Source organism: Epinephelus moara, chromosome 6, assembly GCF_006386435.1.
Source record: "Epinephelus moara isolate mb chromosome 6, YSFRI_EMoa_1.0, whole genome shotgun sequence".
In the NCBI taxonomy this organism is placed as follows: domain Eukaryota; kingdom Metazoa; phylum Chordata; class Actinopteri; order Perciformes; family Serranidae; genus Epinephelus; species Epinephelus moara.
The window spans coordinates 23,700,594-23,727,674 of record NC_065511.1 but is presented as its reverse complement, the minus strand read 5'-3'; the positions used below and the strand labels follow the sequence as shown (position 1 = coordinate 23,727,674).

At 41.4% G+C, this 27,081-nt stretch overlaps 2 protein-coding genes and 1 pseudogene across 2 annotated transcripts; all 3 read left to right on the top strand.

Moving 5' to 3' along the window:
* The first annotated feature begins 5,031 nt into the window (after positions 1 to 5,031).
* On the top strand, positions 5,032 to 7,740 carry LOC126391683 (C-reactive protein-like; annotated as a pseudogene).
* An 814-nt stretch (positions 7,741 to 8,554) lies between these two features.
* Positions 8,555 to 10,778, top strand: LOC126391685 (C-reactive protein-like). Its single transcript, XM_050046587.1, has 5 exons — positions 8,555 to 8,677; positions 8,883 to 8,937; positions 9,889 to 9,991; positions 10,087 to 10,384; positions 10,476 to 10,778. Exons 2-5 carry the CDS (start codon positions 8,883 to 8,885, stop codon positions 10,692 to 10,694), a joined length of 675 nt encoding a protein of 224 aa, XP_049902544.1. The 5' UTR covers positions 8,555 to 8,677; the 3' UTR covers positions 10,695 to 10,778.
* Positions 10,779 to 11,585: 807 nt separating this feature from the next.
* LOC126391684 (C-reactive protein-like) lies at positions 11,586 to 15,144 on the top strand. The gene is made up of 5 exons (XM_050046586.1): positions 11,586 to 11,680; positions 11,925 to 11,979; positions 12,714 to 12,816; positions 12,898 to 13,195; positions 13,342 to 15,144. Exons 2-5 carry the CDS (start codon positions 11,925 to 11,927, stop codon positions 13,561 to 13,563), a joined length of 678 nt encoding a protein of 225 aa, XP_049902543.1. The 5' UTR covers positions 11,586 to 11,680; the 3' UTR covers positions 13,564 to 15,144.
* Positions 15,145 to 27,081: the final 11,937 nt, after the last annotated feature.

Here is a 27,081-nt window from a genome sequence, read left to right as displayed (position 1 = left end):
AAATTTCCGAAAAATACAGGAAAAAAATAATTTTCTCTTGGATAACATAAATAATTCCAATGACAGCTCCAGTTTGACTGTCACTGAGGGTGGTACTTTAATGATGCCAGTGCTGGTATCCAATCAAGCACCTATTAATTTGTTAGGGCAAGATGCACTGTGTGAATTAAGAATCAAAATTTAGTATTCATCACAAGGAGTGTATGTTGATAGCTCTGTAATAGGTTTGAGAATCCAGTGCCATTAGACCAGATGTGCCATAATATAACCATGAATATACCTACTCTTCATTTGTGAAGTGTACAGACATTTGCAGTAGCATACAGTTATTGGATGTGTGGAAATGATGTTTTGTTAAATACTCCTGGACTTTGTATCCTGATACAAATGAAAGCACCCATACAGGTAGGCCTAGTGTACAAAGGGGTAGGAGATGTATTTGGATTTAATGAGGTCCCAAACAGCGTCCACAGGTCTAAAGGACAGTGTGCACCAGACTTGTGTAAATTTAGATGATATAAGAGTACCTCTAGGAATTTCTAAGGAAATTAAAGCAAATAATGAAATAAGAGCTGAAATAGAGTAAATATTTCTTTGGGTCACACCAAATAAAAATGTTGCTTTGATTAACTATATCTATTATAACCAACAGCGATTCATTAATTTTACTAATGAAGCCCTCAGGACACTAGGAGAACAGCTCTAAGAAACATGTGGGATGGCCTGGGAGAACAGACAAGCCTTAGATTGGATATTAGCTGATAGGTGGAGTGTGTCAAATGTTTGGAGAACAATGCTGCACTTATATACTCAATAACACTTCACATGATGGAACATTTTCTTCAGCCATGTCTAAACTTAAGGAGCTCATTCATTCATTTTCCGTAGCTGCTTATGCTGTTAGGGGTCCCAGCTGACATTGGGCAAGAGGCGGGGTACACCCTGGACAGGCCACCAGACTATTGCAGGGCTGACACATAGAGACAGACAACCATTCACGCTCACATTCACACCTACGGCCAATTTAGAGTCACCAGTTGACCTAAGAAAGCCCACACTGACATGGGAGAACATGCAAACTCTGCAATGAAGGGCTCCCCCATCCCAGGGTATGAATCCCCCACCCTGGGTTTGAACCCTCTTGCTGTGAGGTGACAGTCCTAACCACTGTACCACTGGGCTGCCATTAAGGAAATGAAACAAGAAGTAGGAGATGATGCAGGCAAAACTGGAGCGTTATAGGATTGGTTGGAATTGAAACCTGGATTGCGGGGAGCAAGTTTGGCAAAGATAGAAATAATCACATTAATAGTTCTAGTTATATGTCTTTTGCTGGGTTGTTGCATCATACCCATTCTGAGAAATGTTCTCATGAGGAGTTTTGCAACACAGATGAATGTTGTGGCAACTACTAAAAGGACTAAGTTTCAACTGGCTGAGATGGTAACTGGACAGACGGATTTGTTCCCTATTCCATATTATATTATAACAGTTCAGTCACTGCTCTCATAGTGTCGTTTTCATAGTAAAAGCTGTAAAAAGTCACTGTACTCTACCTGCTCAGCAGCAAACAGCAGACACAGTTGGAAACTAGCTGGTGAAAACAGTGGAGCATTTAGCAGCTAAAGAGACAGATTTTTCTCTCAGCAGTTGGTGGAGACCAAAACAGAGCTACAAGAGAGAGAATACTGGACTGACGTTCATCCAGAGGACTCCTAAAGAATCATCATGCTCGTCTCTAACTGCTGGTTGTGGAAATAAAAAACTGTTTGACAACAACTTGGTTTGGATTGTAACTTGGATTGTCGGGCGCAAGTTTGGCAAAGATAGAAATAACCGCATTAATAGTTGGGGGTTGTGCATGGACGGCACATTAGACTGCTCATGAACTCTTTACCTTTTGAAACTACATGTAATATAATGTAATATGATATGATAATGGATTATATTCTGTACGATATTTTATTGTGAGTTTTTGGCATCATCATTTGATCAGTTAACGCAGATGTACTTGCATTCCTTATGACTGATACTATGAAGTATCCACTGTTTTTGATATGTGGTTGTGGTGTTTTATGTATTCAACTAATTATCATATGTTAAGTTACCAAAGGATTGTATTTCTGACTTACGCTCACATTCATAAGCACACTCAGATTTCATGTTTTGAATTACACATAACTGCACCATGCAGGCAAACACAAACTTTGAAGGTGTTTTGCTGTGCTTACATTTATAACTGTTTTTAATAACCCATGTTAACTATATAATCAGTTACAATCAATGCAAGCTGAGAACGTGGTCACCCATAGATAGAATTACAATGACAAATTTAGTGTAGGATATTAAGGGAGCTGTAGAGGAATTTCCCAACAGACAGCAAAAGCTAAACCAACGCTAAACCGGTGCTACACTTATGCTAAACTGATGCTAAACAAATGCTACATACATGCTAAACATATTCAAACAAATGTTAAGTGAAGAGGCTGAAAGTCTGTTGGGTTTTTGCCTTCACATGCATTGGCTGATGGTTTAACTGTTAAAATGATTAAATGCTTGATTGACTGATGGGGTCGGATGACCACCAGAGGGGGGGATATATAGTGTAAATGACCTGGGATAAACTGTTGTTGTGTGGGGTCCATGTCATTGGTCCGACAGCCCATTGGTCCGACATCCCATTAGTCCGACTGTCTGCGGTGCTGAATGGCTCCCGGTGGGCGTATTTCTACCTTGACGGTGCACCGCGACCGGCTCTGGGTCAGCTGGGAAAGGCTTGAGGCGAAGCAGGCTCACAGCTTATGTGTTTGTCACTTTCTTTTTCATTTTAACCCACACCATGATCTTTTCCTAACCCTAACCAAGTGGTTTTTGGGCCTAAACCTAACCAGACCTTAACCACAGGGCATCATGATGATTTCGGAATGGACTTCGGAACAATGGGTTTAATATGGTCAGAACAATGGGATGTCGGACCAATGGGCTGTCGAACCAATGGGCAGTTCCCGTTGTGTGAATATATAGTGTGCGTGACCTGACATAAACTCTTATTGTCCTGACATGACTTCAGCAAAAATGGTCTTCGTGACTTCAACGAAATGATGTGGCAAGATTCCAACCAAATCTGTTTATGTAAGGAGAAGCAATTGTTCTCTGAGCTGGTTGTCTGAGTGGCAGGAAACAACACTTGGAATACTAAGTGTAGTACTGGGAAGTACCTACAGTACCTACTATGTTTGTTTGTCACACACTATAAATTGTCATGATGTACCAACTCTTTGGTTTTCTCGCAAGTAAACCCTCAAATGTCCAATCCTGTGTTTTGAGTCTCTTTATTCTACAACAAAACAAGCTACAAGTCATTTTCAATGGAAGTCAGTGACATGAAGCTACAAACTGATGCCCAACACTTGTTGCTACAGACGGGGGTGACATTTACTTCAATTCAATTAAAAAGAACTCAATTTATCCTGAAGGAAATTCTTGTGCCAGAGAATGTTGGAAGTTACAGTAACACAAGAACAACCAGTGGGTTCCTCGGGTCAGGGTCACTGACTGGACCCAGTTTTAAAAACAGTTGAGTATTAATAATCTGGCAAAATAGTTAAATATAAAAGGAGCAAAAGCAAAAACATTGCCTTAAAGTAACAATGTGAGAAAGATAAGTACATGAGTTATTAAAAATGAACTGAAATGGTGGAAAAAAGCAGACTGCAAGGGCGACACGGTGTCACAGTGGTTAGCATTGTTGCCTCACAGCAAGAGGGTTCTTGGGGTTGAATGGTTGTCTGTCTCTATGTGTCAGCCCTGTGATAGTCTAGTGACCTGTCCAGGGTGTACTCATCCAATGTCAGCTGGGATAGGCTCCCAGCAGGATAAGTGGTTAAGGAAAATTAAGGAATGAATGAAAGCAGACTGCACCTGATAATCAGAGTTATATTGTATATGATATAACAATGAGAAGTAGTATTGCACATGATTTTGAAAAAAAGTGATTATGCACAATATTGACAAGTGAAATGCTACAAATAAAAGTTGAGCTGGCCTCAACTTTTCTCAGCGCTTCAATGACGCAGTGAAGCGTCAACCAATCACATATTTCTGTTACTCCCTGTGGTACAGTATTATTTAGTGAAGATGACGCTATGCTAGATTTCAGTGCATTTCGGCGCACACGTGGATACAATGGGGCAGCGAAATGTTATGTCAAAATGGGGCTCAGACAGTGATCAAAAACAGATATTTTTTGACTAAATACAAACTTTAGATTTGGTTCAGTCGAGGGGGCTTTGTAGCAGACACACACAAGCCAATGATGATGCAATGAGCACTTGGGAAACACTTCAACAGCAACTCAGAGATAATGTAGCGGGCCACACTGTCGCTTTGTCACTCGTGGTGTGAACTTAGCACAAGACTATCCTGCAAAGGCAGGTTGTTTGATGCGTTAATTTAGACAGTCTCCCTATGTTGCAAACTCTACCTTTTACTTTTCGTTCTTTTCCAGTAAATTTAACTTTGAACTGACATAACAGAATAATGGGCTGGTAACAGCCAAAAGAGGCTTCTTGAGTGAACAGCTACACTTACCACAAGCCTGACAAGAGGATGTTCTGTTGCTTTGGTGATACAGAACCTACAGTAGTCAGCTATTTGAGTTGGAACTGTTCCCTTCAAAAACAGAAAACATCCTCATGTCCAACTTGAGGGAGTGGATGCTGTCCCCTGCAGCCCCTTGAAGCCCACACCTGTGACTGTCACCAATATTTACAGTAGATATACAATCACATGATCATGTATCTATTCTAGGTGTGTCTGTAGCTCTGATTTTAAGCCCTTTTTTAGCGACAACACAGCACCACAAGCAGACTGAAAAAATACAGAACTTGATCTTTCAACATTAGTGTGAATTCTGCTGAATCAACAAAAATCACTGGATGAAGCTTTTTACGAGATCCTGAGTCAGAAACAGCCCAGTAAACAGACTTTAATGAGGAAGCAGCAAGTGTGTGAAACTCATAATCTTATTCTGACAGACTACAAGGTAAGATCATGGCATGATGTGCACAGGAAAAATAGAGAAATTAAAACTGACTTAATTAAATGCAAACTTTTGTTCTTTGCCACTTGTATCTGCATGATGCATCACAGCAGGCCAAGGCAAATACATGACATTGAAAGTGTTAGTAGCAACATATTGAAGTTATTAGATAAACTTACATATTTTCAATGGTGGCATTTTGTCTTTCAATTAGATGAAGGTTTTGCTTCTCCTGATGATGCTGACAGCATGTGCTGCAAGTCCTCAAGGTAAAAAAAAAAAAATTTTTATCTTACAAGTGGATACCAAAAGGAGTGTAGAGCATTTGTAATATACGAATAGCAAACTGTATACACTTAAAACTGACATATACATGGACTGTTTTTGCCATACCTTGAACAAAAATGAGTTCTCTTGTTTAAGGTTTAAGTCCAGCTTGTTAGCTGGAGAAGTGTAATGTCTGAGTGTGAGGGATAAATTACTACTACTACTACTACTACTACTACTACTACTAATAATAATAATAATAACATAGTGCTTTTCGGAGTCCTCAAAGACACTTCAATAGAGTAGGATAGTAGTTGTGGGTCTTGTTACCAAATAAAGTATTTAATGTGAACCCTGATTGTTTTTAGTCTTTCATCATAACTTAATGTGAGTATGTTTTTATTAAAGGACATACATTTGCATGACTCAACACAGTCAAAAATACTGATGTTCATTCCTTTTTCAACCAGCAGTTATATGCAGAAGAAAACAATCAACATAACTTTGTGCAAAAAATAAAGACAATAAGTAAACTATAAAAAGCTAAATGGGATATCAAAAAGGGTGTGTTAACAACACTCTCTCTCTCTTTGCATTGGACTTGTTATCCTCCTTAAGTCCCACCCCTGGATACAGACTGTCCAATCATAATGTACCATTAGACTGTGCTCCATTGACTCTAATGCAACCATTTCAGATTTCCTTCATTTTCAGGCTGGTTTTGTGGATTTGGAGCTAAATGTTGTGCCGGGGGCACGTCGTGTATTAATGATACTCGTTACCTGGAGAGTTTGGAAAAAGATATATGTTTCTTCCCTGTTGCAAAACCAAAATCGGACCCTGAAAAGTATAGGGTTAGTGTGTGGGCTCCATGCTTATTCTGACAACTTGTAGAACCATCACAAAGGGGCGGAATGGCTCTATTCTGGGGCCTCTCTGCCTTTCCTCTGGCCTACACAGAAAGCCTCTTCCACGTGGAAAGCCTAAGGCAGAGGGAGCAAACCTCCCTGCCCTTCCATTCGCCTAAATGAGAAGTCTAATGCAGGGAGAGCAGCAGCAAAGACCCCCCAGTAACAGAACAGAGCAGCATCAATGACAAACAGAAATTACACTGATAAGTCAGACACAGCATGAAAAGGAGGAGCTGGGGTGGAGGCAGGTTGCAAAGTGCAGGGGAAGCAGCAACAGAAGGTAGGCCAGAGCAGTTTAAATAGGGTGCCCTGGATGAGATTAGCCAATTGGCTGCATAGAAAGGAATCATGTGATCTATCAGCTGACTCCTTTCCATCAATCAGCTGATCCATCAGTTGATTGGGCTGTTTGAGATCAGCTGATGTAGCTGGGATGTGAGCTGAGCTTGACATTGTGTCCTGCCTGAACTAACGCTATGCTAATTTTTTGTAATACATGGATACATTATCTCCACTAATATTTTATTTCTCTCTATTTTTAGATCTGTCGGGTAAAATGTTCACCTTTCCACAACAAACCAACACAGCTCGTGTGCAACTGATGACAACAAGACAGCAGTTCAGTGCCGTCACAGTCTGTCTCAGGTAGACTTCATTGGTTTAAATGAATTAAGGAACCCACTGTATCTCTCACTGTGAAAGGGCAGCATGCACAATCACTTCTTTCCAATACCTACAGGTTCATCACTGACCTCAGCAGAGACCACATTCTTTTCTCTCTGGCCACACCCTCTGCTGACAATGACTTCCTGATCTTCAGGCATGCTGTAGAGGATGCCGTCAATGTATTTAGTAGAAACAAATTAGCAGCATTTACAGCGCAGGACTACAAGTTGAACATGTGGCACTCCATTTGTTCCACATGGGACTCTGCGTCTGGTCTGGTGCAGCTGTGGCTTGATGGAAAACCTTCGATGAGGAAATTCGTCAGCTCTGGAACAAACATCAGATGATCCACTATAATCATCTTAGGACAGGTACAGTTTTATTGCTAAGCACTATTTAATCTCTTGAATTTCTAGATTTAAAACAATTATTGGGCAACATTCATGCTATTTATCTGCGATCACTACAGGAGCAGGATTCCCACGGTGGGGGGTTTGACTTGAAGCAGTCTTTTGTTGGCATGATATCTGATGTCAACATGTGGGACTACGTCCTCTCCTCCTGTGAGATTCAGAAGTACGTGGATGAACTCAACTTCACTCCAGGAAATGTCCTCAAGTGGAGTGCGCTGGAGTACCAGATCACCGACAGAGTGCTGTTAGAAGATAAACAAAAAACAATGTCCTGTTATTAAACCATTTAAACAGAACTATCATTGAGTGTCTTAGTCAAAGTCAAACATCTGGTTTTCTGTCATTTACAGGATATCATTTAATCATGACAACATTTTGTCATAAAGTCCCCCTCCATTTAAAAATGTGTTTTTCTTACTTTTATGTTCCCTTAAATAAATGCTCTTGACTATACTGTCTTGTGTCTATGCAATGTTTGTCACAAGATAGGTGTTTTCATATTTCTCTGTTGAAGGGGGGCCATGTCTGTGCACTCCCCTAAAATCTGAGATTCAAACATATGCTGATATAGCAAGATTAGGTACATGACTAATTGGGTGCTGCAGGGATGACGTTTATTTGTAGGCCAATATGGATGTTAACATCACTCTGGTTCCCCCGACAAAAAAACAATGGAAGTTTCCCACTGGATTTTGGGTGAAACTAGGCTCTGTGGCAAACAAGAGTTTATGATACACAAATACACCACAGTCGCATGACTTTGACATTGCCACAACAATGAGGCTGTGACACCTTTTTTGGTGTGATAACATCTTGTCGTCTCATTTAGCCCCTTGTTTGTAACCGCCTCTTTTAAGACACAAACAAAACACACTCTTGAGCTTGCAATCTATGTGCAGATTAATTGTTACGTACAGATGAACAGCGCTTGCATGTGTAACAGGGATAGATGCATTCAAAACACAAAAACAACACACAGATAGTACAGGAAGTATGTAAGAAAAAGGACTGACACCATTATTTCATTCAGATGTAGTAAAAACAAGACAGTGATTCAGATTTTGTAACATGTACACCTACTTCGCTTCAGCTTTATGTACTTCATAATGATGTCCATTTGTAATACATAACAATGGCTATTTCAACATGAGGAAGAGCTTTCAGTCTAAAAGTTTCAGCTTCAGCTTCAGTTTTGCTTATTCAGTGAAAAACACCTTGGGTGCAATAACGCTTTTTTACATGACACGAATCTGAGTCCAGAAAATATAGAAGTAGATAAAGGAAGGAAACACAGAGGAGCAGAGAGATTTAAGGAAGCAGTGAGTGTACAAATCTCACAGTCCAACCGCTGATCACGACATCCAGACACAGATTTCAAGGTAAGACATGCAAAACTGCACAATATAGAAATATAAAATGTTTTTTTGTTTGTTTGTTTTTAACCTTTTCCCACCCGTATTGTTTATTGTTGCAGTCTGAGGTAACAAAGAGTACACAGAGTACCAGTAGCAGCTTAAAAATGTTGGATTCACTGGATCAGAAATGCAAACTGTTTCTCATGGTGTCTTTTTGTCTTTGTATTAGATGAAGTTTTTGCTGCTCTTGGTGATGCTGACAGCGTGTGATGCAAGTCCGCAAGGTAAAAAAAATATATATATATATCTTCAAAAAATCCTTCTTCAACTGAAAGAGTTTGTTGCCATTTTCCTTTGAGCGTTGTTTTCGTCATGCAATTCTATTTTGAAAATAGGGCAGACTAAATAGGGCAAAATATGTTAAATATCCTTACCTAAATGACCAGTGTTACACACGAGTAATTTTCAGCGAACACATTTCTACAGAATTACAAATCTATCATACTGACGGAAAACAAACAAACAAAAAAAGCAGTATGTTTTAATGTCAAACTTGGTTGCCTCTTTTCATAACTTACTGAAACTGTGTAATTCGGGACATTTTCTTGACTTGACACAGCTAGAACACTGGTGCTCATTCCTCTTTCACTCAGGAATTAACGACTTTATTTGTGAGGAATATAACCTTCAGGTGAACGTGTGCACAACAAATAGACACTGGACAAAGCAATAAGCAAAGCAAAAAGCTAAGTGGAGTAGGTAGGTGTAGAGATTTCGGGCGGGAAGCAGAGGGCAAGTCCCCCCTTATTATTTCAAACATGAAAGTAACAGAGGACTTTTTTTTTTTTTTTTTTGGACAAAATTAGAGACGTTTATACCCTGCATTCATGTCAAAAAAAGGCACAAATTGGTGCATAGAAAAATGACTGAAAAGCAGGAAATTAAGTCTCTTGCGGAGGACCCCCAAACCCCTCTGTTTTATATATGAGCAAAATAACACTGAAATGCTCATGCCCTTGCTTACATGTGTAAAAATAAAGCTCAAGAGCCAGTTGCTCATATGGTACTGTATGTTCCTAAATTCCTGTAGTGACTTTCAGTATATGATAAATTCATCATATGCCATGTGTTACCCAGTTCATAATAATAATAATGATAATAATGATAGAATTAATAATAATGTGTTAATCAACTTCACCAAACTGTAATCTATTTTCCCCCCTCTCTCTTCTCAGATCTGTCAGGTAAAATGTTCACCTTCCCGCAACAAACCAACACAGCGCGTGTGCAAATTACTACACCAACAAATGAGTTCAATGCTGTAACTGTGTGTCACAGGTAACACTGAATTTTTCAAAATGCATTAAAACAACCCCCTGTATCGCTGACTGTGAAAATGATCATGCACGATAATGTCTTTGCAACGTTTACAGGTCCTTTACAGACCTCAAAAGAGACCACATCCTTTTCTCTCTGGCCACACCCACGAATTCCAATGCCTTCCTGATTTTCTGGGATGAAACGAACAAGGAGATTGAGCCCCACATCAAGGATAAAAAGTCAGAATATGGAGGGCAGGACTACAAGCCGAACATGTGGCACTCTGTTTGTACCACATGGGACTCTACGAGTGGACTGACACAGGTGTGGTTCGATGGACAACCAACGATTAGGAAATTCGTCAGCTCTGGAACAAGCATCAGAGGATCCACTATAATCATCTTAGGACAGGTACAGTTTTATCAATACACACCATAGCTAAAGACAAGTATCGTGCAGTTTACCTTTTATTTACTCTATCTCAAACCTCTGCAATCAACAGGAGCAGGATTCCCACGGTGGGGGGTTTGACTTGAAGCAGTCTTTCGTTGGTATGATGTCTGACGTCCACATGTGGGACTACGTCCTCTCCTCCTGTGAGATTCAGAAGTACATGGATGAACTCAACTTCACTCCAGGGAATGTCGTCAACTGGAGTGCGCTGGAGTACCAGATCACCGACAGGGTGCTGGTAGAAAATAAACAAACGACCTGTTACTAAACTTGAAAACAAAACTATCGCCATCTTATCGCTGTCTTGTGAAATTGAAGTCTGGTTTTCTGTAATAAAAAGGCTATCATTTAATCATGCCAACATCTTGTCATAAATCATTTCTCATGAATAAAACAAGTGGTACTTAATATAATCCCTCTCTCCTCTGTTTTACATATGAGCATGTAAAAGATGTTAAAGAGCTGAAAATCAACTGGTTCTCCGTTTATAGGGTGTGTTCAGTGCAGTGACGTCGTTGTCAAGTGCGGTTACACATGCATGCAATATAGCATACAGTTTTACACTGAAACAAGAGTCCAAATAAACACAGTCCACCCACCTTGGTGCAATGAACAAAAACACCAACAACATGTGCAACTACACAGAGCAGACTACCACCTAGTGAGAACTGCATTGTTACTGCATATGTCCCATACTACACAAATAATAATCTGAGAGAGCATGACAGGCTCTTGATGTTGTTGTGGTGTCAAGTTGTTTTATCTAAACTGAATGAAGAAAGCGTGGAACATCTTTAACAGTTGGTATGTGTTAGTCACAAGTGATCAACCTTTAATCTATGTTGCAGATCAACTGCTGTGTACAGATTACAGCTCATGCACAAAAACAACACGCAAATAGTGAAGGAACTATTTAAGAAAATACTGTCCCGAGGTTTGACACAGTCATTTTATTCCTGAAAACAAGACAAAAGTGCGAAAAACTGTGAGTATTTCATAACAATGTTCATTTGTAATACAGAACAATGACTCATTCAACACGAGGCGGGGCTTTTAGTCTAAATTTTGTTGATTCAGTGAAAAACACATTGTGTGTGATAACGTCTTTTTTGTTAACAACGGTTCTGATGCCAGAAAATACTGAAGTAGATAAGGGAAGGAAACACAGACGCAGAGGGAAATAGGGAAGCAGTGAGTCTACAAATCTCACAGCATATTTGTCTCTGATCACAGCATCCAGAAACAGATCTCAAGGTAAGACATGCAAAGCTGCAAAATGTAGGATTTTAAAAATGATTGTATTATGATATCAATGTTTTTTTATTTTTAGTGTTATTTTACCATTTCCATTTCCATGTTTACTGTGACAGTCCAAGGTAAATAAGAATAAATTAATTTGTAGTTTTTGGCAGACAGAGTATGAGTAGCAGCTCAAAGTGTTGGATTCACTGGCTTAGAAACACAAAAAGCGCTTTTCATTTTTGTGTCCTTGTATTAGATGAAGTTTTTGCTGCTGTTGGTGATGCTGACAGCGTGTGATGCAAGCCCACAAGGTAAAAAAAATATATATATATTTATATCCTTTTCTAACTAAGAGAGTTTGGAGCAGTGTGCTGCCATTTACCTTTAGCTTTTCCTACACACAGGTCATGCAATACTCTTCAAGGCACAAGACAAATCTTTTCCTTATTCATGAAACAAACATGAGGTTTTGTAGTAGCCTACATTAATGCCAGACTTTCAAACTGGGCAAAATATATCAAATATCTTTACCTAAATTGCCAGTGCTGTCTCTTGGCATATGTAGTACCTATTGTATTAGTCATAATAATTATATTCTTTTCCATTTTCACATACTTTTTGCATGCATTTTAGCTAACATGTTTCTAAATGACAAGGATTAACAAATGTAACATGCCAACAAAAAAGTAAACAGCAGAGTGTTATGTTTCAATATCAACCTCGGACATTTTTATGATTTCATATTTCATAACTGATTGTGCATTTGTTTAATTCCGGACACTGGTGCTCATTACACTTTGAATATGGAACTAATTACCATTTGCAGAGGGAAATGACCTACATTTTAATTTGTGCACAATTAATAGATTCTGGAGAAAAACAATAAGCAAACCAAAAAATGCTTTGTGTCTCTCTTTGTATAAGATTTGTGGCTGACATATGAGCAATTATTTCCTCCCTCAAAGTCAGTCAGGTTTTAGCTTCACCGTATGGTTATGTTCATTGTAATCTATACTAAAAAACAAAACTCCCTCTCACTTCTCAGATCTGTCGGGTAAAATGTTTACCTTCCCACAACAAACCAAAACCGCTCGTGTAAGACTAACAGCATCAAGACAGGATTTCACTACTTTAACCGTGTGTCACAGGTAACACTTAATGTGCAAAGTGCATAAAACAACCCACTGCATCTGACTGTGAAATTAATTATAACTTTGCAACACTTACAGGTCCTTTACAGACCTCAAAAGAGACCACACTTTCTTCTCTATGTCCACACCCGCGACTTCCAATGCCTTCCTGATGATCTGGGATGACGCAAACAAGGAGATGGAGCCTCATATCTGGGATAAAAAGGCAGAATATGGAGGGCAGGACTACAAGCCGAACATGTGGCACTCCATTTGTACCACATGGGACTCTGCGTCTGGTCTGGTGCAGCTGTGGCTTGATGGAAAACCTTCGATGAGGAAATTTGTCAACTCTGGAACAAGCATCAGAGGATCCACTATAATCATGTTAGGACAGGTACAGTTGGATTAATATGCACCGCAGTTAAAGATCTTTAAACAAATCCTGTATATCCTAATGTTGTCTCTGGTGTACAAATTTTATTACAAGTATCATGCAGTTTACCTTTTATTTACTGTATCTCAAACCTCTGCAATCTACAGGAGCAGGATTCCCATGGTGGGGGATTTGACTTGATGCAGTCTTTCGTTGGTATGATGTCTGACGTCCACATGTGGGACTACGTCCTCTCCTCCTGTGAGATTCAGAAGTACATGGATGAACTCAACTTCACTCCAGGGAATGTCCTCAACTGGAGTGCGCTGGAGTACGAGATCATCGACAGAGTGCTGTTAGAAGATAAGCGAAAACTAATGACCTGTTAGCTTATGACGATACCATCTATATTTTAGAGAGTAATCTACATCTAAAGTATAACTAAAGTTCAATGAATGTTTGTGAACATGAGCTACTTTCTCTCAAAGCCAGAAACCAAAGAAGTAAGACATGTAATGTCATGGTATAAAGTCTGGGGCTGCTCCACAGACAATGAATGGGAGACTGATTTTGTGGACCCATAGAATGAGTTTTGTTCTACTGTATTGTTCTCAGTTCTGAAACAGAAGATGTACCTTTATACTCACCTAGAATATCCACAACAGCTCCCCCAAATTATTATATATGGAGCAGATCTAGATTTTATACCCTATGACATCGCAAATTTGAGTTTTAGCTCTCTAGTTTTTTGATTTTGGAGTGAGTTGTTCATCTTTGCTAATATTTTTGGACTGTCTTTGACCAACGTACCCTCATAAAATGGTTCCTATGATGTCCTACAGAAATGCACACACAGCAGTTCGTATGATATCCTACAAATTTAGCGCCCAGTGACTGATGGTACATCTTTAACGTGCAGTTATGTAATAACTCAAAGTTACAGAGGTTAGGTTAAGGCAAGTAAAGTTGCTGTGGTTAGGTTAAGAATACCGAATGTAGCTGGTGCTGACAAGAGCATTGTTTACATGTTGCCATGACAACACTGGAAGTCATATGTGAGATCCCTTTATAATAGTTGAGTGGTTTTCTTGTGCTGTTCTGGGGGACTTTGTTTGCTGTCGAGCTGGAGTTATTATTGTGTTGTCTTTGTTAAATTCATGATAATAAATATGTTTTCTTTGTAAATCACATGACCATGACCCGGAAGTTAATGCAGAGAGAAAAGACGGGCGGAAACTGAAAGTGACTGAAATGCCAAGTGTAAACAGTGGACTTTTATGCTCCCTTCTATGATCCTACAGCTGGTCTCCCAGGCGAACACTTTTTCATGGTGTTCCATGATACTTCTACGAGCAATTAATGTAAACATGGACATCAGTATGAAGCGTGGACTCTTTCATGACCAGTGTAGATACAATGAAACATGTTGAGGACATACCTTAAAATGTTGCAAAGTTCACTTAAAGTCCCCAGGCTTCCAAATATGCGTCTCTTTACAACACCACTCAGGGCTGCTTCCTTGTTTACTCCTGTCATCACAATGATTGCAGCCACTGAAAGTTTCACTTTTCTAAGATGGAAACAGGAACTGCGAGAGTCCAATGGATTTAGGGACCACAATGTGACATTCAGCAGTGTTTTACAACATGCAGTTATTAATTAAATGTCAGTCTACAGTCTGTGTATGCATTGATTATGCTCACTAACATTATTTCTGACATATTTTCATTTCCCTATAGCTTGGAATAAAAAGTGCATCAAATCACATTATTGTGATAATCAGACACAGAATCATCCCTCTACATCTAAGCCTGTGGATCTGACAGCTTGATTTTTTTTAAGGTCATGCCCCCTACTGGACAAACTTTGATGAATGCACCTTTAATTGAGATTTGATCTTTCTATGAATTGCACTGATCTTGGCATCTGTCTGCATTTTTCTGACACTGAAATAAACAATGTCTTGATTCAATGGGACAGCAATACTTTGTAGTTACTCATCTATATGTGAATGGGCCTGTGCTTAAAGTATTGGCAGAGAGCTAAAGTTTCTCTGTGTTTCATCACTTCTCAGAGTTCTTTGATAGTAAATCACACACACACACTCCCACGTGGACTTTTGTTCATGCGATTCATTCTGTTCAGACAAATGCTGGCAGTCTCTTAATGGGTAAAACTACGAGTCTGTCCCATGGATCCACATTCATCATGAAAAGAACTACACTGGTACAGTAATTAACATTTTTGGGCACACATATATAACCTACATTTTGTCCCCAGAAAGGCTACCAGCTTGTGAACCTCCAACAGTTCACACTTGTCGCTTGTTGGAAGGATGAATCTCATGAGAAGAAACTGACCTGCAGAGAATCTGAGCCTTTCTGCATATCTTCAAATCTTTAGCAAAAGTGAAAAGAGCATCAAGCACCTCCACAATAAATAAGGCTGCACTATAGCAGTTGTAGCATGACTCACCATAAACACCTCTTTTTTGATATTCCTGCTAAATCAATTAAGCATTGTGTGCTGTGTGAAAACTCATAAGAAGCTCTTGTGTTAAGCAGGTTCCTGATGAAATGTAGGGCAACATTAGTTTGCAATTAACTATAGTTAATTCCTCTTCAGCTTGAGTGTCGTATCTCTACAGGCATTGTCAGTGGCTTTTAGCTTATTGCAAAATAATTTATTTCCCTTAACAAGTCTGAAGTGAGCTGTAAAACTTTGTCAGTAAATTAACCATCCAAATTAATTAAAACTGACACATAAAGTATCATATATTTTACATTTTATTCAAAAAATCATCCACAGTAACAATATCTAAAACAAATAAGTATGAAAGAGCCTCTACATTTCACAGCCCAATCCTGAGTGTGTTTTTACCCACATTTTATCTGTTCACATATGTGCTTGGACGCACTATTGTCATGATCCTGTTTTCAGTTAGTTAAGTCACCCATTTTGTGTTCATGTTTTGTGTCTTCTCCTGTACTTCCTGTTTTATTTTGAAAGATTCACCTGTTTCTCCTTGTCTCCGTAGGTTTTACTTCCTGTCTGGTGCTGTCACACCTGTTTCCTGATTGTTCCTCCCCAGCTGTGTCTCATCACCCCCTATCACCTCATGTATTTAATCCTCATGTCTTCCCCTGTCTTGTTGCCAGTTCGTCGTACGTCACAGTCTTCGTCCCAGCACTCTTTCTTGTCTCGTCTTGCCGGTAATAACAGTTTTGTCATTGATCTAGTTTTTGCCTCACGATTTGGATACCTTAGCCTGTCTTGTTTGATTCTCTGTGTACCGAACCCTGCCTGTCTTTTGGTAATAAACCTTGCTCTTGTCTAACCGGAAAAGAATTTAGCCTTTGTGTCCCTTCTGTGCCACGTTTATGATAGCACGAACTGGCCAGATGGACGCAGCTGATTCTGATCCGGTTCGTCAAGCTCTCCGAGCACAGGGTCAGAGGCTCGCTCAGCAGGAGGAGCGACTGGCTACTCTGTGCTCTGGCCTGAGAGAATTGGCTCAACGCCAAGACTCGATTATGGCCACTCTTGATTCACAGGTTAGTAGTCTTGTTGAAAAATTCGATAAGGGATTTCCCTCAGCGGCCGCGCCTGTCGCTGCGAGTGACCCACTTCCGGGTTTGGCAGCGGAGGCGCCGCTTCATGTTAATGATAATGTATTTTGTAACCAGTTGTCTCGTCCTGAACGTTTCTCAGGCGAGTCAGGTGATATTCGGCCTTTTCTCACGCAATGTGAATTACATTTTGAGTTACAGGCAGCCTCTTTCCCCTCTGATCGGGCCAAGATAGCCTTTATTATCTCCCACCTCTCAGGGCGAGCGGAAGCGTGGGCCACTGCAGAGTGGAGCCGCCGATCTCCTTCTTGCTCCTCTCTCACAGAGTTTATCAGGGCTTTAGAGCAGGTATTCCAAAACACTGCACCTGGTCGTGAGGCATCTAGATAACTGATTAAATTGAAACAAGGCAGACGTAGGGTGGTGGATTACGCCATTGATTTCCGCACCCTGGCGGCTAAAAGTGAGTGGAACGCGGCTGCGTTAATAGATGTTTTTGTTCAAGGACTTTCTGAAAACATCAAGGATCAGCTGGTCTCAATCGACCTCCCAGAGGACCTCGACTCACTCATAGCGCTCTCAATCAAGATCGACAAGAGACTGTCGGAGAGAGAGCTGGAGAGGGGCCGCTTCCGGGTTTGCTTGTCGCCGAACAGGAGCTGGAGGAGCGACGCCGCTGATCTCCCCAGTCATGTCAGGCCTGCAGCATCCAGCCTCACCCCCGCGGGAGCCCGTGCCGAGGAGCCCATGCAGCTGGGACACACCCGTCTCCCCGTGGAGGAGCGACTTCGGCGACAGAGGGACGGGCGGTGCTTTTACTGCGGACAACTGGGACATGTGGTGAGTGACTGTCACTTAAAGAACGCCAAGACGCCTGTGAAACCAAGAGTCAGGGTGAGTCAGAACCTGCTGCTAGACAATCCTGCCCATCTCAAAATTCAAGCTACGTTCAGATCTGAATTTGCCTCCATCTCTGTTCCGGTATTCATAGACTCTGGTTCTGATGCTAATCTCATACACCCATCTCTCGCCAGGAGTCTCCACCTAAGACTTTACCGTCTCCAGCGACCTCTAGAGGTCAACGCGGTGGATGGCAGTCTGTTGGGCAGGATAACTCACCGGACTCAAACAGTTAAGATCACCTTACCTGACTCACATACTGAAGATCTCAGTCTTCATGTTTTTCAGGCTATGTCTCACCAGGCTATCTTTGGGCACCCATGGTTAAAGATTCACAATCCGAGTTTTGATTGGGCTCAGGGGAAAGTCTCGTCATGGGGACCTGATTGTCGCAACAAGTGTCTCAGGAGAGAGATAATCACCCAGAGACTTAATGAGACAGACTTGGTTCATGTCCCCCCTTACTACCATGATTTATCGGAGGTTTTTAGCAAGTCCAGAGCTAAATCTCTACCTCCTCACCGCCCTTATGATTGCTCTATTGAGTTGTTACCTGGTTCTACGCTCCCTAGGGGTAGACTGTATTCCTTGTCTCCTCCAGAACGGAAGGCGATGGAGGAGTACATCACCGAGTCCCTCGCTGCTGGAATTATCCGACCATCGTCATCTCTGCGTTCGAGCTTCTTGAAGGAGCTAAAGTGTTCACCAAGTTGGATTTACGCAACGCGTATCATCTCGTCAGGATCAAGGAGGGGGACGAATGGAAGACTGCTTTCAACACTCCCACTGGTCACTATGAGTATTTAGTCATGCCTTTTGGGCTTACCAATGCACCTGCTGTGTTTCAGAATCTGGTAAATGATGTATTAAGAGACATGCTCAATGTTTTTGTTTTTGTTTACCTAGATGATATCCTGATCTTCTCCCCTGACGAGGAAACCCACATCCAACATGTTCAAGCAGTTCTGGAAAGATTACTACAGAACCAGCTCTTTGTAAAAGCAGAAAAGTGTGAGTTTCACCAGTCGTCAGTCTCGTTTTTGGGGTTTGTACTCAACTCAACTCAACTCAAACTGGACCCGCTGAAGGTGTCAGCAGTTCAGGAATGGGCCACACCTAGTAACCGCAAGGAGGTACAGAGGTTTCTGGGGTTTGCTAACTTCTACAGAAAATTTATCAGAGGAGGTACAGAGGTTTCTGGGGTTTGCTAACTTCTACAGAAAATTTATCAGGAATTACAGTACTATTGCTGCCCCTTTGCATAACCTGACCTCTCCTCATAACTCTTTTGTGTGGTCCTCAGATTGTGACAACAGTTCGTGGTCGAAGTAGACGCCTCTGACGTGGGTATTGGGGCCATCCTGTCACAGATAAACCCCAAGGATGGTAAACTACACCCCTGTGCATTCTTGTCCAAGAAATTAACCTCCTCTGAACGGAATTATGATATTGGGGACCGCGAGCTGTTGGCTGTAAAGGTGGCGCTGGAGGAATAGAGGCACTGGTTGGAGGGGGCTCAGATCCCGTTTCAGGTATGGACTGATCATAAGAACCTTGAGTATCTGAAATCAGCTAAAAGACTAAATGCCAGACAGGCTCGCTGGGCACTCTTTTTCAGCCGCTTCAACTTTGCTCTCTCGTATCGTCCCGGTTCCAAAAACGGTAAACCCGATGCCTTGTCACGAAAATTTGACCCAGTTAATCACGTCACTGAACCCAAAACTATCCTCCCTAACTCATGTTTTATCTCAGCTATTACTTGGGAGATCGAGAGCAAGGTTGAGGCGGCTGGAAGGAAGGTTCCAGCACACCCTGATTGCCCTGTAAATAAACTCTTTGTGATTAACAAGCTTAGGGGTGAGGTGATCGAGTGGGCCCACACCAATAAAGTCTCCTGTCATCCTGGTATTCAAAAAACCTTGTTGGTGATCCAAAACCGATTCTGGTGGCCTAATATGGCCCGTGATGTCACAGATTATGTTAACGCTTGTAGTGTCTGTGCGGCTCTCAAATCCCCTCACCATAAGCCTCAGGGAGAACTCAGACCTTTGCCCGTCCCTAAGCAACCTTGGTCTCACATTGCTATGGACTTTGTCACTGGACTGCCTCCCTCTAATGGTAACACAGTTGTTCTCACAGTCATTGATAGAATGTCTAAAATGGCACATTTTATTCCCCTTCCCAAGCTTCCCTCAGCAAGAGAGACTGCAGAGGCCATGTTAACTAACGTGTTCAAAATTCACGGATTTCCTCAGGATATTGTGTCTGACAGGGGGCCCCAGTTTGTTTCCTGTTTCTGGAAGGAGTTTTGTAGCTTGCTAGGGGCAACGGTCAGCCTCTCTTCTGGGTTCCACCCCCAGACCAACGGCCAGTCGGAGCGAGCCAATCAGGAGTTGGAGAAAGGACTTCGCATCATGGCTTCACAGCACCCGGGGACTCGGTCGGAGAAATTGGTTTGGGTGGAGCTGGCGCACAATTCACTGCCCTCATCCTCTTCTAGTTTTTCGCCATTTCATATTGTCCATGGTTACCAACCTTCTCTCTTTCCCACCACAGAATCGGACTCATCTGTTCCATCCGCATTGGCCTTGGTGAGGCGCTGCAGGAGAACCTGGGAGCGGGCTCATCAGGTCCTCCTTAAGAGCTCTTCAGCCTACAAGGTCACTGCGGATCGCAAGAGGTCCTCTGCTCCTAATTACGTCACGGGTCAAAACGTCTGGCTCTCCACCAAGAACCTGCCCCTCAGAGTCGAGTCCAGGAAGCTCGCTCCCAGGTTCATCGGTCCGTTTCCCATTTCTAAGGTGGTCAATCCTGCAGCTGTCCGGCTTAAGTTGCCAAGGTCAATGCGGATTCACTCCACCTTCCATGTTAGCCATGTCAAGCCCGTTAAGTCCAGCCCACAAATCTGGGTCTTACATTACCCAAAGTGAAACAAGACAAAGCGCCTTATTTAAACAATATATAACCATATATAGCCCTTATTGGTCTAAAGTGTATTTAGGGCATGTCCAACTTCACTCTACTAGTTAAATGTGGCATAATCTGGGTGCAATGGGGTTGTATTTAGTCCCTTAATCATAAGTTTGTTTTGGCCTTATCATGAATTCAACCAATGAGAGTGTTGTCTCCCTGTCCCTTTAAAAAACAGGTGTGCTTGCACTTGTTTTGCTGCTATTTTAATGGCATATTCTGCAAATTAGAGGACCGTGTAGTTTTCTGCTGTAAGTCAGTCACTGATGTAATGAAGCTCAGCGTAAGTTCGTAAGTTCAATCAGGAAGACTTTGTTTGTGCTCATCCATTCACAGTTCTCTCCCTCCCACTCCTTCCTCTAGTCAGCTGATTATGGGTGTTCACTCCTCTAGTTATCAAATTCTCTCCCTCCCACTCCCACCGCTTCCTATAATCAGCAAACCATGGGTGTTCACTCTACAAGTAATCCAATCGAACTTCGCCAAGATCAGCCAATCAGGATGCTACTGCAAAATTGTAAATCTGCTTTCTCCTCTGCTGCTGTGAGCCATCATTTGCACCATCCTCCACCCTGTTCACCTCCAGCCATCGTATCCAGATTCCAGGACGAGCTCAACAAAGGCTCATTCCTCTACCCATCCAGATCATTAGCACTTCTCCACATCTTCATCTCATCTCATCTTCACCACCTGTACCACCACCAGTGTCTAGGCCCCGGGGAGGTTCCCTCTTTGACTATGGATTCATCACCTTCCTTAAATCATACCGTCTCGATGGAGTCCAATCGCCAAAGACTTTTCACATTTTTCATTCTTATGTGCACATTAAAAATATTCTTTTTACTACAAGACAAGTCTCTCCTGATTAAACTGTTGTTGCTTCCAAAGAATGACAGAGCTGCTGTTCCACCCTCAGCTGAGAGACAGTGCAGAAATACAGTGTAGAGTGTAGATCCAGCATTTCACATCTTACTCCGTGAATGACGGATGTATTTCAACCAAACTAGAGTTGGTGATTTTTGGAACAGTGGACTAACCAGCCATGATGGTTTCAGTAGGGGTGACCCCGAATAGTCGATGATTCGGTGATTCGATTTGGAGAAGTCTGATTCGACTGCCGGTCTCGCCGTCGAATCGTCGCAAAATGTGGTTATGAAACAAGACCTTACCATTTTGACTATATGGGGGTGCTCACTGCTGCTGAACATCTTGATTTGACATAGAATGTATTTTAGTAATTCATGATATATAGCCTATTTTGATACAAACATCAGCCTAATTTCTGTTAATAAAAAATTAAAAATGGCGCGTGCATTTAATCAGTAGGCATAATCTTGATAGACTCTGATTTTTTATTTATTTATTATCACTAGTCTGTCTGACGTGTTGTGTGAGTGCGGCTGAGAGTGCGGCCGGGAGTGAGGATTTCAGCACCACGGACAGAGCGCGTAAAAAGACTTGACAAACGTCTCCTTTTAAATGTGTTTGCTGCTTGCGAAATTATACATAATAAATGAAGACAGTGACATATTTTCAATAAAAAACGTTCATTCACGAGTTGAACATTCATTTCAAGCTTTTGTAGTACAGTGAATTTCAGAATTGTGCGAGTGCAGCCGGAGAGCGGGCAGCAGTGTTTGATGCAGGAAACTCGATATGGACTTGAAAATCAGTTTTGGAGTCGGGGGGGTTTCGGAGTGGGGGTGTTTCGGAACGGCGGTGTTGCGGAATGGAGGGCTGTCCCCGGCTGGGCAGCGCGTCTGCGCTCATCTAGTGCATCATACCTTGATGAAGTGAAAGGAATAAAGATAAAGATAAAATGATAACCCTCTTACTTTTATTATTATTATCTTATTATGCCAACTGAAGAATTAAATTTGTTTATTTGGGTGTTTTAGCTCTTTTCTCTGGAGCGGAAACTGACGCAAATGAGCTCATTAATCAATAAGGGGGAAAACATGAAAACTATGAAAATTCTTAGTCGGGGACACCCCTAGGTTTCAGTGAGTCTCATTTTTTTCTATTGAGTGTAAATGAAGTGTTTGAACATATCCTCAGTCACTGGTTAAGTGTGCCTGGTTGGAAAATCACTGGAGACCTTCTTCAGGTCAGTGGGGCTGAGAAGGCAGATGACCATTGAGTGTGTTTATTTGTCACCTAATGCTGTGTTTTGGCGAACAAAGTCATAGTGTTTGGCTGTGGTGGTGATACGCAGCCTCCAGGCACTAGTGAAATAAATAAATAACAACAACAATAAACAATTTTGAAAAAAATGGACACATGTTCCTTTAATTTCGTGTCCTCTTATTTCTTACTCTACCTGTTTTACTCCCATAATCCCCTCGCAGCAGGCCCTGTATATCTCACGTGTCGCAGGGGGAATTTCTCGGTTAGTTCTCTCTGCTTGACAACATGTTACCCAAAGGATAAGTCTCATGGCCTCTATTGCAGTGTCATCCTACCTCCATCTGCCCGCTGCGTTGTCATTTATCATATACACAGTAATACAGAAGCAGCCTTTGGCACTTCTTGGGCTCTCTCCACAATGGTTGATTAACATACAAACTAAGAATAGGCGATGATGTAAACAATAATTAAAGAAATCCTAACATTATTGCAAAAAAAAGGAAATAAAAAATAAAATAAAATAAATAAAAAGGGAATACTACATAACACGTACACAAACAGGAAGGTAGTAAATGCACGCACTACCATTGATATATTTAAAAAGGCATTAACGGCACGTAAATACAATAATAAAAAGGCAAAGTCAGAATATTTCAGTCAGTGTCAAGCAATAAACTCAAGAATTCGACATTCCATGACCTGCAGATGAAGCCGTCCTTAGTTGTATGGGACCAGATGCAGGCACATCATGGTCACGACAGCTGGGGCTCGATCATCCTGCTTGCTCTATTCTACACCACTGATTGAAGAGGTCCTTGCAATGGCAGCTCCATCCTGACGGCGCGCTGGGCCATTTTCTCAACCCATCTGCTGTTTTACAGTTGCCACGTTTTCTCATTGACTGCTGTTCAGTGTTAATGACACACCACTTGGTTCTGGTAATCACGGTCCCCAGTCGTAATCACTTTAATGTATTTTGATCTTTCACTATTATATCCATCACAGATTCACGATTCTACGTTGTCATCCATGACTCAGTGCTCAGAATGTGCCTCAGTCCCTGTTATGTAGAGTAGTCCGTCGTGCAGCCTCCTCTTAAATCAAGTTTCTGGTCCCTTATTTCTTGCTAAGTCATTCATATAGTTGGCAGTGGACTTTTGTGGTCTTCTCATCTGCTACCTGTCAAGTCTTGGTCATTGTTTGTCCTATTGCCCACCTTCATATTTGATGGAGTCACAGTCATGCATCAGCCATTTGCCATTTCTGTTTGGTTGCCACATCGCTATTTGTACTATATATGCTTGCTTTTCAGACCTCTTTTCCTTGCACTCATTAATATGATTCCAATTCTGTCTGCCTCGATTCAGTTTGGCTTGCTGTCATTTGTCGCATGTTCCCACAACACCCATGGTCTACCTGATCTCATGCCATATGCACAGTCATCCATGGTCCTCTAACTACATGCTGCATGCACTAACACCGGCTTGTCTGCTAATTGCTCACCTTTATCACTTTAAAATCCACAATCATGCATCACCCATGATTATGTCCTCTTGGTTATCTTATCAAAATTTCTGTCTTGCTGATTTATTATCTGCTGGTCTTGGGACCTATTCTCCTCTCTCTTGTTTATTAAAGTTCATAAATAAATATAATTCTGTTGGTTCAATTATTTTTTACCTTGCTTGCATTTATCATGCTTCTCACTCATTTACATGGTCCTCACGCAAATGCACACTCACGGTATGCAGGACCTCATGCAATTGCTCTATCGTGATCTGTGGTACCTCATGCTGTATGCTCTAACACCCATGGTCTTCGGGACCTCATGCAAATGCTCCATCATGGTCTGTGGGACCTCATGCTGTATACACCAACACCCAAGGTCTTCGGGACCGCCCTCTGAATGCTCATACGTGGTCCGCGGGACCCCATGCAACACTTTTTGTTGGTTGTGTGACCATTATTTCTGTTTGTCATGTGGACTTAATTTCTGTTTGGTCATCGGACCATTTTAAATAAGTTGGTCTTCTGACCTTAGTTTCTGTTCGGTCTATGACCTTTTACTTTTGTTGGTCTTTTCTGACCTTTTGTTTTGTTCTACACATGGTCTTTAGGACCCCAGTCTGTGCACCCAAGGTTTAGAGGACCTTATGCTTATACACAGTAATTTATTTTCGGTCATCGGACCAGCATTTCTGTTTGTCAATGATAACTTAAATTTCTGTTTGGTTGCCGGACCTTATTTTACTAGTTGGTCTTATGACCTTAGTTTTTGTTCAGTCTTATGACCTTTTATTTATGTTTGGTCCTCGCTGAGCTTTTATTATGTTCTACATATAGGCCCAGGTCACTAGGATCTTGCACCAGTCACGGTAATTTCAGTTTGGTCTTCAGACCCTTAATTTCTGTTGCTGTCATGCTGAAAATTGCTGACTTAATTTACGCTTGGTCGCTGGACCTTTGTCTTCCTTTTGCATTTTATTTAAGTTGGTCTTCTGACCTTAATTTCTGTTTAATCTAACGACCTTTTATTTTGGTTGGTCCTTGTTGACCTTTTATTATGTTTAACATATAGACACCCCTGGTCACTAGGACCTAGCACCAGTCTCGGTATTTTCAGTTTGGTCATCACACCCTTAATTTCTGTTGCTGTCATGCTGAAAATTGCTGACTGTAATTTATGTTTGGTCTCCGGACCTTAATGTTTTGTTTTTTTAACATTTTATTGCAGTTGGTCTTATGACCTTTTATCTCACTTGGTCCCCGTTGACCTTTTATTATGTTCAACATATAGACACCCACGGTATGCAGACCCATGCACTTTTAAGCCTTCCTTTCTGGCATATCACCATTATTTCTGTTGACACAGCTTACTTCATCTGTGGCTTTTATATTATTTGGCGGTTAGACCTCTACACGTTGCCTTACAGCTTTCCTTTTCAACACTTATTTCGCATCTATCATCATCTACTAGTTAGTGGCTCCCTAGCTGTCATTCCAGACATATTCCTACCACACATTTCTCATCAGAGTTGTACTATGTCATTCAGGACTTTTTCTGTGTTCATCCTTTCACATTTCTCTCCATCCCACTCCCAATGCTTCCTCTAATCAGCTGATTATGGGTGGTCACTCTTGTAGTTATCAAATTCTCTCCATCCCACTTCCACTGCTTCCTCTAATCAGCGGACTATATCCAATCAAACTTTTCCACAATCTCTCTCAGCCAATCAGGATGCCACTGCAAAATTTTAAATCTGCTCTCTTTTCTGCTGCTGTCAGCCATCATTTTAGGCAGAATCTTCAAGCCCTCCTCCACCCCGATCAGCTTCAGCCATTGTATCCAGAGTCCAGGACAAGCTCTACAAAGGCTCATTCCTCTACTCATCAGCACTAATCCATCTTCCTCTCATCTCATCTCTTCACCACCTCTACCACCACGTCTAGACTCTGGGGAGGTTCCCTATTTGTCTATAGATTCATCAACCACCAAGTCTATTGCACACTGGTAGAGAAGGTTTTACAGTATTATTATCCTTGCATTAACCCTCACCATTTTGTATTGTGTGTATTTGTCTTTGTATTAGATGGCATTGTTGCTCCTACTGGTGATGCTGACAGCATGTGCTGCTCTTCCTCAAGGTAAAAAAAAACAACTTTGAATTTCACATTGTGAAAAGCAAAGTGAAGGAAAATGAATGATCACAAGACAGATAACATGCAAATGTATCTGTCTAACAGGAGACTGATATCTTTTGATTTTTGTTACCTCTGTGTGAACTCTTTTGAATATTTTAAGGTTTTTTTTTACTGTCATAGGATGAAACAAACATGACCTTTATATTAATAACAACAACTAGTCCATAACCATTGAGTGCACAGTTGTCCATGTACAGTTTCACATGGTGTGTGTTTGGGATACAGCTCATAGGAAATTGCAGATTAAATAGTCAACTGAACCCATTAAGAAGAGCAATGTATTCAGACAGAGTTTTTGTGAATTTGATAGTACGATTGCTTTATTGAAAGTACAGTAGTACCATTGCCAATAGTGGGATAGTTAGTGGGCTAAAACTGTACATTAGGAGTTGAGGTAGCACGTTGAAAGGCAGATAGTTAAAGTGTTCCTACGTTGTATTGACTTAAAAGTGGGACGCACTGGTAGTTCACATGGGAAAGGTGCGGCTAGCCCTTGTTGCAGCAGCATGCCATACCATGACTGAAAATTAGAAAAAAACAACAACATTCGGCCACAGGGGGAGCCACCGTGATTGGTCGCATTTTAGCCATTTTTAAGCATTTTTCTGTTGTTATAGTGCCACCCAGTTGCCAATTAGA

Coding starts and splice junctions, on each gene's coding strand:
- LOC126391685 (XM_050046587.1), top strand. CDS start 8,883: ATGAAGTTTTTGCTGCTCTTGGTGATGCTGACAGCGTGTGATGCAAGT. Junction 9,992..10,086: donor GCTGTAACTGTGTGTCACAG/GTAACACTGAAT, acceptor CAACGTTTACAG/GTCCTTTACAGACCTCAAAA. Junction 10,385..10,475: donor CTATAATCATCTTAGGACAG/GTACAGTTTTAT, acceptor TGCAATCAACAG/GAGCAGGATTCCCACGGTGG.
- LOC126391684 (XM_050046586.1), top strand. CDS start 11,925: ATGAAGTTTTTGCTGCTGTTGGTGATGCTGACAGCGTGTGATGCAAGC. Junction 11,980..12,713: donor GTGTGATGCAAGCCCACAAG/GTAAAAAAAATA, acceptor CTCACTTCTCAG/ATCTGTCGGGTAAAATGTTT. Junction 12,817..12,897: donor ACTTTAACCGTGTGTCACAG/GTAACACTTAAT, acceptor CAACACTTACAG/GTCCTTTACAGACCTCAAAA.